The sequence below is a fragment of the Vipera ursinii genome (genome assembly GCF_947247035.1).
Source record: "Vipera ursinii genome assembly, chromosome: 16".
Lineage (NCBI taxonomy): Eukaryota > Metazoa > Chordata > Lepidosauria > Squamata > Viperidae > Vipera > Vipera ursinii.
This window is the reverse complement of record NC_139529.1, coordinates 4,468,762-4,486,213: the sequence shown is the minus strand read 5'-3', so window position 1 is coordinate 4,486,213 and position 17,452 is coordinate 4,468,762. Positions and strand designations below refer to the sequence as shown.

General features: G+C 46.7%; 1 protein-coding gene across 1 annotated transcript in view; it reads left to right on the top strand.

Moving 5' to 3' along the window:
- Positions 1 to 17,452, top strand: part of DENND1A (DENN domain containing 1A) — a gene marked incomplete at its 5' end in the record, with an annotated part of 134,557 nt that overhangs the window by 52,110 nt on the left and 64,995 nt on the right. Inside the window, 3 exons of the mRNA XM_083374866.1 lie at positions 4,482 to 4,527; positions 9,172 to 9,273; positions 16,020 to 16,145. Coding sequence (XP_083230992.1) covers positions 4,482 to 4,527; positions 9,172 to 9,273; positions 16,020 to 16,145 — 274 coding nt within the window. The remainder of the gene's footprint in view (positions 1 to 4,481; positions 4,528 to 9,171; positions 9,274 to 16,019; positions 16,146 to 17,452) is intronic.

Below are 17,452 nucleotides of genomic sequence, written 5' to 3'. Positions count from 1 at the left end.
GGGAAGGTTGCAGCTGTGATCCAGTTGTGTCTTGTGAAGCGCAAGAGAGGAAGCAGGTGGCAAAGGAATGGGGGAAATTGTGATTGTTTTGCAACTGGACTTTGGCTGTTTTTCAGCCCACCCCGTTCCGGAGTTTCCTGGTGATACTTAATGGTCATTTGATACTCTTGGGATAATTTGAGACATTAGATCACCGGGAAAGAACTGTAGAACTGCAAATAGTTCCCAAATGCTTGTATTTTGAGACTTTAGGAAGTTTGCATCAGTTCAGTCCTCCAGTTTTAACCTACGGCTGCTTTCTCCTCCTGTCCTGGCCACTTTTCACAGAGGGCCCATTGAGAGCATCTTAACAAACCACGTCACTGTCTGGTTTGGTGCTAGGAGAGCCTCAGATAGAAGGTCCAGGCAGAGGGTGGTGAGGACAGCGGAGAAGATTATAGGAAGCCCTGTTCCCATTATTCAGGATGCTGCTTATAAGCACTTATATGTGCTTAGAGCTCAAAGGATTGTTAAAGACCCCCCCAAACACCCACTTCATGGTCTGTTTCTGTTACTCCCCTCTGGGAGGAGGTTTTGAAGGATTTATAGCAGGACTACCAGATTCCGTAACAGCTCTGTTCCCTATGCCATCCGTCCAGTAAATTCGCAAGATTCATTTTTCTTGCCATGTATATGTATGCATCCGAACCTGACAGTGTTCTTTCTCTGGGCCACATATGTGGGTGCATGTGGGTATATGCATAATATTTATTTGTTTGTTTGTTTATGCAGTGCATATTGGAGGTGGTTACCCTTTGAGAGTTGTATGCAAAGAAATCTCATTTTAATGTATGCTGATTAGTGTACATTTAAAGGGACAAAGTTATTATTCTATTCTGTTCTGTTCTGTTCTGTTCTATTCATTTCTCATTCCATTCTGTTCTTCTCTGTTTCATCTTCTCTTCTCTTCTCTTCTCTTCTCTTCTCTTCTCTTCTCTTCTCTTCTCTTCTCTTCTCTTCTCTTTCTAGTGTTTTGGGGTGGGCTTATTGGGGTGGGCCTTTTTTCGCTCTGATTTTCAAGACCAAGCTCTTTGAAATCAATGCAAACCGTGGAGCTTCAACTAACACCTGCAAGCCAGTGTTGAGGTCAGGGTTCTCCAGCTCTGACGTTCCCCCAAATGTAACCAGCTCTTGGACTCGGAAAGCCCAACCTCAAGAGCATCAAGAGGCCCAACAGGGCAGAATCTTCAATTTCTTGAATGAAGGGGCTTAAGCTCAGGTTAACTGGGAGAGGGTGGCAGAATTGGAGAGGAGCTACAGGGAGTTTTTGACTTACGACCGCAATTAAGCCCAAAATTTCTGTTGTTAAGTGAGACATCTGTTAAGTGAGTTTTGGCTCATCTTATGACCTTCCTTGCTGCAGCTGTTAAGCGAGTCACCTGCAGTTGATAAGTTAGTAACCCGGTTGTTAAGTGAATCTGGCTTCCCCATTGACTTTGTGTGTCAGAAGGCCACAAAAGGGGATCACGTGACCTTGGGACACAGCAAAGGTCGTAAGTGTGAAGCAGTAGCCAAGCATCTGAATTTTGATCACGGCCATAAGTCACCTTTTTCAGTGACATTGTAACTTTCAATGGTCATTAAATGAACTGTTGTAAGTCGAGGACTGCCTGTACACCAGATGGAGTCATACAACGACTTGCCATACCCAACTCATCACGGTCAACTTACCATGAGACAATTCACCACGGAACAAGAGTTACACTAATATCAAGGAAATAGCAGCACATAATCAATCCTTAAAGAAAGGATGCCAAAGGAGGGACTAAATGAAACGTGAATGACAAAAATACAAAAAAAATATTTGTTTAACTTTTGACTAATTAAATTGAATTGTTGAATTGTCCCACAGTGAGTTGTCCCGTAGTGAGTTGGCCATCGCAAATTGTCCGTTTGCAAATTGTCCGTGGCGAGCTGCCGTGGTGAATTGGCCGTGGTCAGTTGGCCGTGGTGAATTGACTGTGACGAATTGGCCGTGGCGAGTTATGCTGTGGCGAATTGGCCGTGGTCAGTTGGCCGTGGTGAATCGCTCGTGGTGAATTGACTGTGACGAATTGGCCGTGGCAAGCTGTCCTGTGGCGAATTGGCGGTGGTGAGTTGGCCGTGGTGAATTGTCCCATTCCACACCAGAGACCACCAGGTGCAAGACTCGGGTGGCACTTTCAGAGACACTGTCATGCTGAATCTGCCAGGGCAGGCGCGTGGGTCGGGACGGGACGGATGCTAGCAACATATGTCTTCTGCAACGGCGATATTCCCTCTCCTTGTCAATAGAAAATCTGGGTTGGGGGATTGGGGACTCACTTCAGTTCTTCCCCCATCCCTCCGAGCCCCGGGGCATTTTGCAATATTTTAGACGCTTTTGATTCTGACATCCCTATTAAATATTTCCCGGTCCCCAATTGCGCGCCTTGATTAATTGAGAAGACTGAGGGATCCACACAAAGCAGTTAATTAAGTTTTACAGTTTCTCCTGTCTTCTTCGTCGTCGTCTTCCCCCTACCTTCCCCGCTTGTGACAGGTTGTTTATGTTTATATTTATTAAATTTTTATACCGCCCTTCTCCCGAAGGACTCAGGGCGGTGTACAGGACAATAAATATTAAAAACGAAGTACAAAAGTTAAAAACAATTAAATATTATGCCCGATATAAACAGTAATTAAAAACCATGTTAAAACCCCAACCCTTAACCCATCAAACCAGGCCAGATTGCTCAAATAAATAAGTTCTTCTGGATGCCCCAGCAAAGGGCAGATTTTACCGGTTTTACACAACCGTGATCCCTGCCTGTACTTCTTGATCACCAAGCTTTGCTGGAGTTCTCCGGACGAGACATTTCCAGCCTTTTAAGACTTACTGCTGAGTTTTTAGACCTCGCTAGTCTCCACACTGCCGAAGAAGCTGCAGCAGCGCTGCTGTCGGGTTGTTGGTTTTTTTGGCCGAACCTACTTAATTAGGGACACGTCGTCGGCAAGTGCTTGGAGAGAAGCTGACGTCTTCCCCCGTCAGCTGCTTGCTGCAAGCAGCCTGAAGTTTTCTGCCGCTGAACAAATGACTTACCGCTCTCTCGGCTCCCATTGATCTGGCATGGCTTTTATACCTGAGACGATGCCGCCGTGCACTTAAAGGCGCCATCGAATTCTGATCATTAAAATCTCAGAGAGAAGGGACAGGCAAATGCGAACCAACAGGAAGCAAGGAGTAGAAATTCTGCATCCTTCTTGGAAGAGGGGAGCTGCCGTTCGTTCCCTCTTCTCAAAGCAATTTCACACACACACACACACACACACCCCGCAGGCCTGTAGTTAGCTGTTTCCCTCTTTCCGCAACTCCAGTGGATAATGGGTGCAATCTTCTGGCGCAAAGTCTTTTACCAGGTTAACCTGCAAAGGGACGCTCATTTCCAGATGTGCGTGAAGCCACCACAAGGCTTTCTTCTCCTGAGTTTGCTGGCTGTTCTAGTTTACAATTTAATTTAGGTGACAGCTTCAGGCTGGCGGAGGGGTGGGGGGAACAGTTTGATTTGGCGCCGACGTGATTTTATAAGAGCAGTTGATTTCCAAGAGCTTAAGCGCCCCACAATGGCTTCCTCCAGCACCTTTTCCTTGCTCTTCGATTCCCAAACCACCGTCGAAGAGAAAACAGAAATATTTTAGGGGTGGCCCCTAGCTCCGTCAGTGATTGCCACAATAGACAAATTAAAAAAGGCAAAGGTTCCCCCGCACATGCGTGCTAGTCGTTTCCGACTCTAGGGGCCGGTGCTCATCTCCGTTTCAAAGCCGAAGAGCCAGCGCTTGTCCGAGGACGTCTCCGTGGTCATGTGGCCGGCATGACTAGACGCCAAACGCGCACGGAACGCTGCTACCTTCCCACCGGAGTGGTCCCTATTTTTCTACTTGCCTTTTTACGTGCTTTCGAACTGCTAGGTTGGCAGAAGCTGGGACGAGTAACAGGCGCTCACTCTGCTACGCAGCATTCGGGATTCAACTCGCCAAACTGCCGACCTTCTGATCGACAAGCTCAGCGTCCTAACCCACTGAACCACCTATATAGACAAATTATATAGCCATGAATGCTGCAAACGGCAATAGGCAGAAGGAACATTCTACCTTATGTGGTGGACATGCCAAAAAACAAAACAAAACTTTTAAAGGGTCGGGAAGACCACCCCCCCACACACGCACACCCCTTCAAGAAACTTGAAAATCAAATTTGATGTGGGATCACATATCAAATCGATGCGACGATCACACGTCTTTGATTATTAAAAGAGGAACAGAACCTGTTTTGGTTCGTTTCAACATATCTGGGAATCAAATGAATCCTCCAGAGAAGTAAAGTGAGCACGGGCCGTGTCCTCCTGGTCAAACTGACTCTGGCTTCTAATATTCTTAATTTCTGTCTCCGTCGGATTCAAGCAACCTTTCCTCTTTCCTTCCAGCGCTCCGATGCCTTACCTCATAGGAGTACACTTAAGCCTGATAGAGGTAAGTCCCTTTGGCCTGTGCAGCCTGGAAACTGGGGTTTGAAGTGTCATAAACCTATCCTCTCAATGTGATACAGACATTCCTGGCAGAAACTTTTTCAGTACCCTTCAGGCACCCATCAGCTATTTCCTCTTCAGCTATAAACCATTTCAGGCATTTGAGGGGGTGGGGAAGATACGAGAAATTGTAGGAGACTGGCAAGAATGCAGAGAAGAGCAACGAAGATGATTAGGAGAGGGGAAAGCTAAAACATCCGAAGAACGGGTTGCAGGAATTGGGTAGGTCTAGTTCAGACATGTCAAACACAAGGCCCGGGGGGCCGGATCCGGCCCGCGAAGTGGTTTCATGCGGCCCGTGAAGCCATCCTGGAAACAGTGAGGGAATGGCCCCCACTGCCTTGGCCCTGGCCCAGAGACCCTCCTCCTGCCAGAGACCCTCAGATCTGTCCCACTCCTGCCCAGGCCCCCATAGGCATGCTCACCCAGTAGGTCATACGCACTCTAGCCACGCCCACCCAGTAGGCCACACCCACCCTGGCCACACCCACCCGGCCCCCTGAGGGCAATCGCAATGCTGATGCGGCCCTCAATGAAATTGAGTTTGACACCCCTGGTCTAGTTTAATGACATGAAGGAGTCGTGCAGTCTTCCAATATTTGAGGGGCTGCCCCAAAGAAGAGGGAGTCAAGCTTCTTCTCCAAAGCACCTGAAGGCAGGACAAGAAGCAACGGATGGAAACTAACCAAGAAGAGAAGCAACCTAGAACTAAGGAGGAATTTCCTGACAGCGAGAACAATAAACCAGCGGAACGACTTGCCTCCAGAAGTTATGAATGCTCCAACACTGGAGGTTTCTAAGAAGATATTGGACAGCCATTTGTCTGAAAGGATAGAGGGTTTCCTGCTTGAGCAGGGGGCTGGACTAGATGACCTTCAAGGTCCCTTCCAACTCTGTCAATCAGTTATACTGCAGGAAAATGTAGGATTTGGATTGTGATACAGATAGACTGTTCCTTGAGAATAATAATGATGATGATGATGATGATGATGATGATGATAAAGTTGGAAAGGACCTTGGAGGTCATCTAGTCCAACCCTCCTGCTCAGTCATGAAGCCCTATACCATTTCAGACAAATGGTTGTTTAATCTCTTCTTAACAACTTCCAGTGTTGGAGCATTCACTGCTTCTGGAGGCAGGTAGTTCCACTGGTTAATTGTTCTAACTGTCAGCAAGTTTCTCCTTAGTTCTAGGTTGCTTCTCTCCTTGGTTAGTTTCCATCCGTTGCTTCTTGTCCTGCCTTCAGGGGCTTTGGAGAATAGCTTGACTTCCTCTTCTTTGGGGCAGCCCCTGAGATACTGGAACGCTGCTATCGTGTCACCCCTCGCCCTTCTCTTCATTAAACTAGACATACCCAATTCCAGCAACCGTTCTTGGTATGTTTTAGCTTCCAGTCCCCTAATCATCATAAATATGAAACCTATCCATAGTTTGTTGGGTCTAATTTGGTATAATTGGAAAACTCTCCACTAAGATAAAGTTATTGAGGGGGGGGGTGTTTGTTGGTCCAGAGACCTGGTTTCTGATTTAAAAACCCACCTCTGTTTCTCAAAAGTGGGGGGGTCTTCCGAATTTTTCACGATTCCTTCCTTCCCAAGTTCTCTGTCATCACCTTATCATTCATTCAGCGTAGGATTTCTATTTTAGCCTTCTCTTTAAGCAACTTCAAAGGAGCCAGAGAGTTCGTAAGGCAACGCACAAGACAGATGGAGGGTTCTGTGGTATGAATAATGGAAGACTTTTTCTACGGCACTAGCCATTCAAATTCCGGAAACAGAAGGATAAGCTCTGTTAAATTGCCAGCAGATAAGATAATCAGAGCATCTCGCCCTGATCCTTGCTCCCTCTCCTTTGCCGTTTTCACGGCTGGAGCCAAAATCAGTTCAGGCGCTCCTTTGTGGGCCTCAAGAAGTAAAGGTCTTACTCACTTTCCTGGTTGATGGAAATCTTCTGGGCCTTGGACCTCAGAAGATCTTTCAGTAGATTTCTCACTTGCTTTCCCCACACCTGAGAACCTGCCGAACGTCTGGCGGAGAATTCAGATCTAAGTCAGAGAACAGCTAACAGCTGATTGTGGGATGAATCAGCAGGGTTGAGCTCCAAACATTATTTTAGAGGATTTGTTGCTTATTGTAACATTTTTTTTTGACCAACACTGCTTTAGAAGATGTTGCAGTTGAGAGTAGACATGAAGGATGTTCTGACAGGGTTACAAACACTTTTCAAGCAAGGGTCTACCTCAGGGGTCTTCACACTTGCCCCTTTTATGACTTGTGGACTTCAAGTCCCAGAATTCCTCAGCCAGCGTGAGGGAACTATGACCCTTTTATGATGTGGATTTCAACTCCCAGAATTCCTCAGCCAGCGTGTCTGGCTGAGGAATTCTGGGACTTGAAGTCCACAAGTCATAAGAGGGCCAAGTTTGAAGAGCCCTGGTCTACATACATCATCTTCCAACTTTTGTTGAGAACATGGTCTCCAGAATTAGCAGGAGATACACTTTCTATACATCCAGGCTACCACTTTGGAGAAGGCCTCATAGGATCTGGGAACCCTTGAGATGATCAACCAGCGTCTTTCGAATCAGACATTTTTCATGGACCAGAGCTGAGTTCTGGAAGGCTGCATCAGTATTTCTCCCAGTTTTCAAATATTTGGCAGTTGTGCACCCCTGATCCGGTGTGTGGAAAAAAATTGCTAGGGTTTCATCTTCAACTGAAGCTGAAGCCACTTCTCCTTGGGGATTGATTGCTGCCAGGCTATAAAGTCTATAGACCAAACTGTCATTCTGGAGTTTCAAAGATGTCCTTCAGGGCCATTTGTGATTTTAGATCAGCTTCAAGGGAATATGTCCCTATGTTTGTTGTTGTTAGCTGCGAAGTCGTGTCCGACCCATCGCCACCCCACGGACAATGTTCCTCTAGGCCTTCCTGTCCTCTACCATCTTCTGGAGTCCATTGAAGCTCACACCTCCTGCTTCAGTGACTCCATTCACCCACCTCATTCTCTGTCGTCCCCTTCTTCTCTTGCCCTCAACCTTTCCCAGCATTAGTCCTTAGTGAGCATTAGTGAGTCCTTCCTTCTGATTAGGTGGCCAAAGTATTTGAGTTTCAACTTCAGGGCCTGGCCTTCTAAAGAGCAGTCAGGGTTGACCTCCTCTAGGACTGACTGGTTTGAACACCTTGCAGTCCAAGGGACTTGCAGGAGTCTTCTCCAGCACCATAGCTCAAAGACCTCCATTCTTTGGTGCTCAGCCTTCCTTATGGTCCAACTTTCACAGCCATGTCCCTATGTTAGCCACCAATAAAATGTGGAGGCATCTTAAGATAAGAATATCTTCTCATTGTCAAAATTGGTCGGCTGGTGGAAAAAGCATGGGAGGAGTCGAGGTGAGTGGGCGGAAGACAGGCTAACTGCTGCCCTTGGATCAAAGGGTGCAGAGGTCAAAGGACACGTACAGCCCAGTCTGTGAAGTAGCTATTTCAGACTGTAAATCAGAGAGTGATTTTAATTAAAGCTTTCCTTACAGAATCGTAAAAGGAGATATCCGGTCTCTTATCCCCTCGTGAACCACCAGATCAATACGTTGTTGTTGCTTGCAACTTCTCTGTAGCTTGCAGGTTTCCACAGCCCTGTTTGGGATGTTTGCGAAATCATACGGGGACCGATGCACTCCTAAAAGGGTGTTTGCTTTTTTGCAAATCTTGCAGAAGAACTGCTCAAAGATTGAAAGCGTGCTCTCGGCTTTTCCTCAAAGCATTCATTCTGCGGACTGGAAAGGACTGCAGAATTGGAACAGTCGATAAACTCTAGTTGGGTTGATTAATTGAGGGTGCCACTTTGTTGTTGTTGTTGTTTTGTCAAGGGGACAAGTCCTCATTGATGCCCCTAAGAGCCAAAAGACATGTTTTATCCCTTTGTCAAAGAAGATACATCACTGGCGTCAATTTTAAGGACCGTTATCTGCTTTGAGAGATGGGCATTTATTTCAATCTACTCGTGTAGTAGTAAAGTAAGGCTGAAGTCCTGCTCTCTGGAAAATATTCCTGAGCAAAGAAGGACGGGTTTATTTCAGATCTGCTGTTGGCCTCCGCATGGCACAGAGTTCAACAACTCAGATTACAAAAAGCGGGGGAGGCTTTTTGGTAACAATTCAAGAGACAAGATCATTCTTTCAGTTGTTAAATTTCGCTCGTTGACGATCCACGAACAAGGGCCTACTCAAATAGGCCATTCAGGCCTTAATTCTAGGTGCCACATTTGAGTGTTAAATTTTTGTGGAAGACTTGAGAAGTCATCGTGAATTTGGTATCCAGACATGTAATAAAGCCCTTTGGAGGACACATCTAGACGAACGTGACTACAAGCAAAAGGAAACCACTTGGTTGCTTGTTCAGATTTTTTAAGAAACAAAAATATAGCTAAGCTAGGAATCTCCAGGTCGGGTGTTTGGAAAGATTCCTACGTGCATTTGGGGATGGGAAAATTGGGAGACAACTGAATTTTGGGGAAAAAAAGCTGAACGACAGGGACCTCTTGAGTTTGGGGCATAAATAAATCACTTGCGTCTCTCTATTTCCTTTCCAGAAAGTCAGAAATAGTTCTCTGGATGACGTGGTCATCCTGAACGTGGACACTAACACATTGGAAACCCCGTTTGATGACCTGCAAAGCCTCCCAAATGATATAGTGAGTACACTTAGTTTTCTTCCTGGATCTTTTTATTCGTATTTGGTAAAAGTGGCTTGCCAGGATCGGATGAGGGAAGGGTCTGGTGGCAAGCTGTTCCACTGGTTAATTGTCCTCACTGTCAGGAAGTTTCTCCTTAGTTCCAGGTTGCTTGTCTCTTTGATTTGTTTCCATCCGTTGTTTCTTGTCTTGCCTTCGGGCCCTTTGGAGAATAGCTTGACCCCCCCCCTCTTCTTTGTGGCAGCCCCTCAAATATTGAAATACTGCACAACTGATCAACAAAGACTTCTTTGAGCTGGATGAAAACCTAGCAGCCTCCCTCTAGGGGAGGACGCAGGGTTGCAGTAGTAGTAGTAGTAGGAGTAGTAGTAGGAAGAAGAAGAAGAAGATGAAGGAGGAGGAGGAGGAGGAGGAGGAGGAGGAGGAGGAGGAGGAGGAGGTTGGAAAGGACCTTGGAGGTCATGCAGTCCAACCCCCTGCTCAGGCAGGAAACCCTATCCCATTTCAGACAAATGGCTGCCCAGTCTCTTCTTAAAAACTTCCAGTGTTGGAGTATTCACAGCTTCTGGAGGCAGGTTGTTCCACTGGTTAGTTGTCCTCACTGTCAGGAAGTTTCTCCTTAATTCCAGGTTGCTTCTCTCCTTGATTTGTTTCCATCCGTTGTTTCTTGCCCTGCCTTCAGGCGCCTTGGAGAATAATTTGACCCCTTCTCCTTTGGGGCAGCCCCTGAGAGATTGGAAGACTGCTATCATGTCCCACCTAGTCCCTTTTCTCTTGACTGGCGATTCCCAATTCGTTGCAACTATTCTTCGTATGTTTGATCATCTTAGTTGCTCTCCTCTGAATTTTTTCTAAGATCTCAGCATCTTTTTTGCAGTACGGTGACCCAAATTGGCTGCAGGATTCCAGGTGTGGCCTTACTAGGGTTTTATAAAGCGGTACCAATACTTCGCGTGATCTTGATTCTATGCCTCCGTTTATACAACCCAGGATTGTATTAGCCTTTTTGGCAAGGGCTGCAACACTGCTGGCTCGTAGAGGATTTGCGTCAGGAAGTTCACCAAGGTGGAACTGTGTTGGTAGAAGGATGTCAGGGCCGCCGCCAAGCTCTGCAAGGCAGCCTTTATTCCAGCCCATCACCATGTTACAGCCCTCCCATCTTGTGAAAAAAAAAAAGCTAATTGGCTCGCGATAATTGTTTGCTGCTTTGTGAAGCATCTTTTTCGCTTCTGGTTGATTTGGCCATCTTCCCCTTCTTTTGGAGAAGGACACCATCAAAGACTTGATTTCTCTCATCCCTCGCTGGGTTTTGTTGTTGTTGTTGTTTTAAATCGGTTGAGCACAAAGTTTGTAATTTTTATTTATTTTTAATTCGGCCCTTGTTCGCCCCCACTTCTCAACAGCCGCTTGCCTTGAAGGAGGCTTCCTTCCACCACCACCCCCGGTCCCTCTGCCCTTCTTTTGATACCGCGTTTTGCAAGTTCGGTCTTTTTCCCCCTTGCTTTTTATTCATGTTGACAACTCAAAAGCCACGGATCTAATTAAAATAAATTCCTCTCGTACCTTTAGTGAACCATTTCATTATGCCGCGCTGCACAGATCGCTTTTTGAAACATGGTGATAGCTTAAATCTGACCTTTCATCCCGAACTGCCAAGAGCATAGACATGTTCTTTAGACACACAATCCCGGTTGTGTGTCTCTGCGACGGCTCTGGGGAAGAAGCTGTTCCTTCCTTGTGAGGCTATCGTCCACACTGAGGGCACGGTGGCGGTAGGGACCCTGCCATCTTGCAAGGACAGCTTGGCGAGCATGTTGACTTGTGGACAATTTTCCCAAGAGTGTAGAAGACGGGTCTTCCAACTTGGCCCTTTTATGACTGGTGGACTTCAACTCCCAGAATTCCTCAGTTGGCCATTTTGATGAAACTGCGGGCTTGGATCCAGACTCTCAGGGGTCTTCCAACTTGGCCCTTTTATGACTGGTGGACTTCAACTCCCAGAATTCCTCAGTCGGCCATTTTGATGAAACTGCAGGCTTGGATCCAGACTCTCAGGGGTCTTCCGACTTGGCCCTTTTATGACTTGTGGATTTCAACTCCCAGAATTCCTCAGTCGGCCATTTTGATGAAACTGCGGGCTTGGAACCAGACTCTCAGGGGTCTTCCAACTTGGCCCTTTTATGACTGATGGACTTCAACTCCCAGAATTCCTCAGTCGGCCATTTTGATGAAACTGCGGGCTTGGATCCAGACTCTCAGGGGTCTTCCAACTTGGCCCTTTTATGACTGGTGGACTTCAACTCCCAGAATTCCTCAGTCGGCCATTTTGATGAAACTGCAGGCTTGGATCCAGACTCTCAGGGGTCTTCCGACTTGGCCCTTTTATGACTGGTGGACTTCAACTCCCAGAATTCCTCAGTTGGCCATTTTGATGAAACTGCGGGCTTGGATCCAGACTCTCAGGGGTCTTCCAACTTGGCCCTTTTATGACTGGTGGACTTCAACTCCCAGAATTCCTCAGTCGGCCATTTTGATGAAACTGCAGGCTTGGATCCAGACTCTCAGGGGTCTTCCGACTTGGCCCTTTTATGACTTGTGGATTTCAACTCCCAGAATTCCTCAGTCGGCCATTTTGATGAAACTGCGGGCTTGGATCCAGACTCTCAGGGGTCTTCCAACTTGGCCCTTTTATGACTGATGGACTTCAACTCCCAGAATTCCTCAGTCGGCCATTTTGATGAAACTGCGGGCTTGGATCCAGACTCTCAGGGGTCTTCCGACTTGGCCCTTTGATGACTGGTGGACTTCAACTCCCAGAATTCCTCAGTCGGCCATTTTGATGAAACTGCGGGGTTGGATCCAGACCAGGGGTCTTCAAACGTAGCCCTTTTATGACTTGTGGACTTCACCTTCCAGAATTCCTCAGTCGGCCATTTTGATGAAACTGCGGGGTTGGATCCAGACTCTCAGAGATCTTCAGACTTGGCCCTTTGATGACTTGTGGACTTCATCTCCCAGAATTCCTCAGCCAGGCATGCTGGTTGAGGAATTCTGGGAGTTGAAGCCCACAAATCATCAAAGGGCCAAGTTTGAAGATGTGTGCTTGGCTGAGGAATTCTGGGAGTTGAAGCCCACAAGTCATCAAAGGGCCAAGTTTGTAGAACGTGTAGAATGTGATGAACGTTTGTAGAACATGTAGAACGTGATGATTTTGACACCTCATATTCTCAAGAATTTGAGCCTGGAAGTTGATTTCAGGACTCTTCTCTGTCCCACGGAAATAAGGGAACCTTGAAGAGCTCATGGTTCTCATCTGTTGCAAATGCTGTCCACGGAACCACCATCTACCCGTACTTTTTCTCCAAAGTCTCCACACCTTTTGTTGTTGTTGTTGTTGCAATATGATGACCAAAACTGGTTGCAGCATTCCAGGTGTGGCCTTACTCGGGTTTTATAAAGTGGTACTAATACCTTGCGTGATCTTGATTCTATGCCTCTGTTTATACAACCCGGGATTGTATTAGCTTTTTTGGCTGCTGCCGCACACGGCCGGCTCAGTCAAGGAAACGGTGCTTAGCCGCCAGGTCTAGGTGCATGAAGGTGGAACAGAGAAGATAGCGAGAAATGTTTGTCTTAAATATCAGGTGGTGTTTATGGTGTATCTACTCAACCTCGGCCGCTTTAAGATGGGTGGGCTTCAACTCCCAGAATACTCCAGCCAGGAATTCTGGGGAATTGACGTCCAGACGTCATAAGGTGACCAAGGTGGAGTAGACACCCACTGTGGAGACTCTTGCGATTCGGGAGGAACACGGAGGATCGGAGACGCACACTTGGAACCCGGAGGCTTCTGCTCACAAATTTGAGAATTTGTCCAAGTCAGCGAGTGTGCGAGCTGCGAGTTGCTCAGTTCCCGTCACGGAGTGTTCTTTTGTGTCAGTGGTAATGAGACCATCAGGCTGTGTTCACCTGAAGTGCCGCTCTGTGAATCAGAGGCAATTAAACACCTCCAGGATGAAACGAAGAGGGCGGTGAAGGTTAAGTGCAGCATCCTCTGAAGCACAGGTGGGAAGAGCTTCGGAGAAGCCTGGAGGATGCCTGAGGAGTGAAGGGTGGCACCTGTTGACAGGTGGGCACCGTTGGCATTGGGGCTGTGGGAATTGAGCCCTCTCTGCTCTAATGAGAAAAGGGGGAGAACCATGTTAGGATCGTCTCCTGTGAAGTCATTACTAGACTTCATCCTGCTTTGCTGGTCTAAAGGAAAGGGGCCCATTTGAGGCACAATTTGCTTTCGGGAAGATAGATATGGGGGTCTCCAAACAAGTTGTAGTGGGACATGGTGGCTCAGTGGGTTAGGACGCTGAGCTTGTCGATCAGAAGGTCGGCAGTTTGGTGGGTCGAATCCCGAGTGCCGTGTAGCAGAGTGAGCACCTGTTACTCGTCCCAGCTTCTGCCAACCTAGCAGTTCGAAAGCACGTAAAAATGCAAGTAGAAAAATAGGGACCGCTACGGTGGGAAGGTAACAGCGTTCCGTGCGCCTCTGGCGTCTAGTCACGCTGGCCACATGACCACGGAGACGTCCTCGGACAAGCGCTGGCTCTTCGGCTTTGAAACAGAGATGAGCACCAGCCCCTAGAGTTGGAAATGACTAGCACGCATGTGCGGGGGAACCTTTACCTTTTTAAACAAGTTGTATATTCCATACATCCATCAATCAGAATAGAACTGGAAGGGACTTGGAGGTCTTCTAGTCCAGCCCCCTAGTCAAGCAGGAGATCCTATATCCTTTCAGACAGATGGCTGTCCAGATTCTTTTTAAAAACCTCAAGTGATGAAGCACCTACAACTTCTGAAGGCAAGCTGTTCCACCAGTAACTCCTTAATTCAGAATAGAATGGAATGGAATAGAGCTGGAAGGGACCTTGGAGGTCTTCCAGTCCAGCCCCCTGCTCAAGCAGGATAACCTATACAAGTGACTGTCTAGTCTCTTCTTAAAGATCTCCAGTGATGGAGCGCCCACGTCTTCTGGAGGCCAGCTGTTCCGCTGGTTAATTGTCCTCACTGTCAGGAAGTTTTTCCTTAATTCCAGGTTGCTTCTTCTCATCCTTCCCTCTGGTGCTTTGGTGAACAACCTGACCCCCTCTGCCTTGGGGCAGCCCCTCAAATACTGGAATATTGCTATCATGTCCCCCCTATTTCTTCTTTTCCATAGACTAGCCAGACCCAAATCCCATAGCCGTTCTTTGTATGTTTTAGCCTCTAGGCCTTGGATCATCTTAGTTGCTCTTCTCTGAAATTTTTCCAAACTCTCAACATCTTTTTTTGTGATACGATGACCCAAATTGGCTGCAGTATTCAAGATGCGGTCTTATTAGGGCTTTGTAAAGCGGTATTAGTACTTCGCGTGATCTTGATTCTGTGACTCTGTTTATACATCCCAGGATTGTATTAGCTTTTTGGGTTGCTGCTGCACACGGCTGGCTCATAGTCAAGTGATTGTCCACTAGGACTTCAAGGTCCCTCTCACATTTACTGTTTTTGAGCTAGGTCTCACCCAATCTGTACTTGTACCTTTGATTTTTTCTGCCTAAGTGTAAGACTATGCTTTTCTCCTCTTTGAAACTCATTTTGTTGGATAGGGCTCATTGTTTGAGTTTGTCAAGATCTTTTTTGATCCTGAATTTGTCTTCTGCGGTGTTGGCTACTCCTGACAGTGTGGTGTCATCTGCAAATTCGATGAGTAACCATAAACCTATCTAATTAGCAAAAACACAATCAAGACTTCATTTTCCTTTTTCATGGCAAGCGCAAAATCCGGAAGCAATTTCAAAACAGAAGCAAGATTAAATATATTCTCTTCTTCGGATAAAAAGAATCAGTTGGACCATCACTGCTTCTCATTGCTGTGGGGAATAATATATACCTCTAGTGACTCATAATTTTTATCCTAATTCATAGTAAGGGAATCCTCTATGTAAATTCAATTTTTTTTTAAATTAAAAGAAAAAAAAGCTTCCAACCATTCATTTAGTGAATATCCAGCCCTATCAAATTTCGCTTCTTCCCATCAATCGCAACACAACCCCTGCATGGTTTCCTTTTGTGTGTGTGTGTGTGTGTGTGTGTGTGTCTGTGTGTCTGTGTGTGTCTGTGTGTATAAATTATATTTTTTTACAATAACAATCTTCAGTGCTTGGTGAATAGTGTGTTGTCTGGGTTCCTATATTTAAAACAATCAATGATAATTTCCACAATTAATCAATATGTTGATTGGCAATTTATTTCTCGATCCTCTCCTCTTCCAGTAATATTCTCCTTTGGCCTACATTAAATAAATATAATTCTTAATATTTTCAGTGCACACCAAGTTGAATGTAAACATATTTTTTTTGTATTTATGCATATAATAATAACATCAACATCTAACATATTTTCTGATCAGCTTGTGTTTCCATTATATTTACAAAAGTCGTCTTGTTAAGTCGTTACAGGTCCTGTTTTCAAGATTCTTGTTGAAGCTTAGTTTCTCCTCAGGATTTCTCTTTCTTGTTCTTCTCCCAGATTTTTTTCTTTTTGGTATTTATGCATATAATAATAACATCAACATCTAACGTATTTTCTGATCAGCTTGTGTTTCCGTTATATTTATAAAAGTCGTCTTGTTAAGTCGTTACAGGTCCTGTTTTCAAGATTCTTGTTGAAGCTTAGTTTCTCCTCAGGATTTCTCCTTCTTGTTCTTCTCCCAGATTTCCTCACTGAAGAGCCGGTTGAAGAAGGTCTCCATGACCACAGGGGATGGGGTCGCCAGAGCTTTCCTCAAAGCCCAGGCCGCTTTTTTCGGGAGCTATCGAAACGCGCTGAAGATTGAGCCAGTAAGTATGAAGGACAGTTCTCTTGACGCCGAAGAGAAGAGCGGGTGTCTTTTGTGCGGCGTGTGTGTGTGTGTTTCTCTAGAGCAGGGCTTTTCAACCTTTTCACCCATTGTGCCACTTTTAGGATATGGCAACATCTGAGTACCCCCAGTCGCCTAGCAAGGTGTCAAAAACTTGATGATCCCCCCCCAAAAAAGCAAAAAGTGATGAAGTACAGGTAGTCCTCAACTTACAACAGTTCGCTTACAAGTTACAATGGCCCTGAAAAAAGTGCCCCCCAAGACACAGCCGAGCAAGACACCTGCCCGCCCGCCCCACGGCGCTCTTCCTCCTGTCCGAGGTTTTCATTGTTGTGAGCATTTCTGTTGAGGATTGGCAGCGGGGGTGTGTGTGTGGGTGGGTGGGTGTTTGGCTTTTATTTCCCCCTCCTCTGCTGGGTGGTTGCAGCAGGTTTTGGTCCCTTCACATGACCCTGGGACACTGTGACCGTCATAAATATGAATCAGTTGCCAAGCAACTGAATGTGAATCACAAGACCCTGGAGATGCTGCAACATTCCAGCTGATCGGCGCTTCTTCTGGGCTCAGCGGAAGCACCAGGATCTGCACTGAGCTCCAGCTGGAGCCCGGCGCTGATCCTGGCGCTTCCGCTGAGCCCCGACAGCCCTGCAGCTCCAGCCGTCTCTCGCTCAGGCCTGTGCGGTGCTGCCACTGGTTCAGCTCATTCCCCTCCCCCACCACCACTTTTCTAGGATGGTCACGTAGCACCTGCCAGGTGCCAATGTACCACAGGTGGTACCCGTACCGCTGGTTGAAAAGCCCTGCGCTAAAGCTCAGCAAAATGTCAACATCGTCCCTGTGGTGACTTGGATTCCCAGTCGTGTAAATAAGGAATCCGGACAGCATCCAAGTTGCCCATGTCTTCTTCAGCAGATGGTCTGGGGATGAGGGAGGCCCCTCCCCTAGCTTGCCCATGGCACCTCAGAATCAGAATAGAGCTGAATGGGACCTTGGAGGTCTTCTAGTCCAGCCCCCTGCTCAAGCAGGAGACCCTGTATACCATTTCAGACCGATGGCTGTCCAGTCTCTTCTTCTCCTGCCTTCTGTTGTTTTGGAGAATAGTTTGACCCCCTCCTTTTCTTTGTGGCAGCCCCTCCAATACTGGAAGGCTGCTATCGTGTCCCCCCCCCCCCCAAAAAATTCTTCTTTTCTCTACATTAGCCAAACCCAAATCCCCGCAGCCGTTCTTCGTATGTTTTAGTCTCCAGGCCTTGGATCATCTTAGTAGCTCTTCTCTTTCTTTTATTA